General features: G+C 42.9%; 1 protein-coding gene across 1 annotated transcript in view; it reads left to right on the forward strand.

The window, feature by feature from the left end:
- The window catches only part of LOC101638486 (ferroxidase HEPHL1), an 88,560-nt gene that overhangs the window by 37,603 nt on the left and 49,070 nt on the right, over positions 1-1,887 (forward strand). The window contains exon 3 of the mRNA XM_013006243.1: positions 456-681. Within this exon, the coding sequence (XP_012861697.1) occupies positions 456-681 (226 nt within the window). The remainder of the gene's footprint in view (positions 1-455; positions 682-1,887) is intronic.

Raw genomic sequence — 1,887 nt, forward strand, 5'->3', positions numbered from 1 at the left:
GACAAACAAAGTTCTCTCCAGTTGACTGTGACTCATGGTGACCCTGTGTGTGTATGTGTGAGTAGCACTGTGCTTCCCAGAGTTTTCAATGGATGAGTTTCTGGAAAGAGATCTCCAGGCCATTCTTCTGAGGCCCACCTGGGTAGACTCGATGGGATACCACTGAAGCATTCATGTATTTGGATTATTGTGTTCATAATGCATATTGAAAGGGTTATTGACTGCCAGAAGAACAAATAGCTGTGTTGGAAGAAGTACAACCCGAATGCTGGTTGGACGTGAGGATGGTGAAACTTCATCTCACACACTTTGGACCTGCTAAGCATCGAGTTAGCGTTTGGTAACCATTTGCACAGCCCAGGGAGACCCGGCCAGTGTGATGTAAGCCTGGGACCAACTCAGACCTCCTGGTACTATTAGCAGAAGGTAGATTTAGTTAAATCATCTTGATTTAGTTCTTCCGGGACTTTTACTCTTTTTTTTTTTTAATGTGCCTGGTAGGTGCCCTGAATAAATATTCAGGGACAAGGACGGATGTGGACCGAGAGTTTGTTATAATGTTCACCCTGGTGGATGAGAACCAAAGCTGGTACCTCAACGAAAATATCAGACACTTCTGCACTGATCCCAACTCAGTTGACAAGGAAGATGCTGTTTTCCAGAGGAGTAACAAAATGCATGGTGAGTATCTTTTACGTTTTCAGAAATACACACTGAGTGCATTTTTGTGTACCTGGAACGACAAGGACACAAAAAGAAAACACACACAACTTGCAGCTAGAAATGTTGAACCTAGTTTTTAAGATAGACAAGAGTATTTAGAAAATGGTGTATGATGATGCATATTGATGTCTAAACCAAGATGTGAAGAGAAAAAGAATTTCAGTAGGAAGTGCTAAACTGGGTAGGAAACATGGACCATGTTGTGGAACAGAAAATGGAGAAATGAATTTTATGTAATCAGGAAAGAATTATTCGCATAGGCAGTGAGCTCAGAGGAGGCATGGGTTTAGACTGACAGGAAAATAAAAAGAGAATCAAATTATCTCATACAATAATCCTGTGTTTTGAACTGCTTCCTCTGCTAGGAGACCAGAACTGGATGTTAATTCTAGCCATCACAGAGACACTGGGTAGGACCAGTTACATTCTTGGATGGTCCCTGCATTCATGTGGTTGTCCATGCCAATACGGAGAGCTGCTGCGATCAGTGCAGCACTACTTAGGCATATGAACTACCCAGTGTGGAGCACAGTTTGCATTTAAGAAATGACATGCTAACTTTTTAAAATCCCGAGATCAAGTTCTCATCTGCAACTTGGGAGCTGCCAGGTAGAAGATTAAAATGTCGATCTGGGTTTTATGGTATACACAGAATCAGCAACATTCTGCTTTAGCAGGACCTAAAAAAAAACCCCAAAACGCCATTTCTTCCCTGCTTGTAAAATAACAAAATATACGAAGGCCTCCTAAGTCCCTTGTAACCAATTCATTTCTTCATCACCCTGCAGCATGTTTCTGCCACTTCAAATGGGTGTCAAGGAATTGAAGCCAGATTCTCTGCTAGGTCCTGTTAGCTGTCTGATGCGTAAGACCAAGTTTCTAGCCCCTAGGAATGCAGGGGTTGGTCAGGGAGACCTATGGAAATGAAGGACGACATCTAGGTGACTGAGACATCCTGGAGGATGGATGGCCCGCAGTTTACTCCTGACTTCCATGCGGAGCGTACAGGCAACACTACGTCTATGCTGTGTGTGCTGATTGCCACTCTCACTGAGTGCTTTTCTCTTAAGAGGTCAACACACCATGTTCATTCCTTCCTGGGGCAATACTTTTTTTTTTAAAGGAGACATCAAAAGATATAGCATCTGGGGTCTTAAAGGCTTG

This window comes from Echinops telfairi, unplaced genomic scaffold (assembly GCF_000313985.2).
Source record: "Echinops telfairi isolate 266 unplaced genomic scaffold, ASM31398v2 ScPeMD7_7421;HRSCAF=8459, whole genome shotgun sequence".
Lineage (NCBI taxonomy): Eukaryota > Metazoa > Chordata > Mammalia > Afrosoricida > Tenrecidae > Echinops > Echinops telfairi.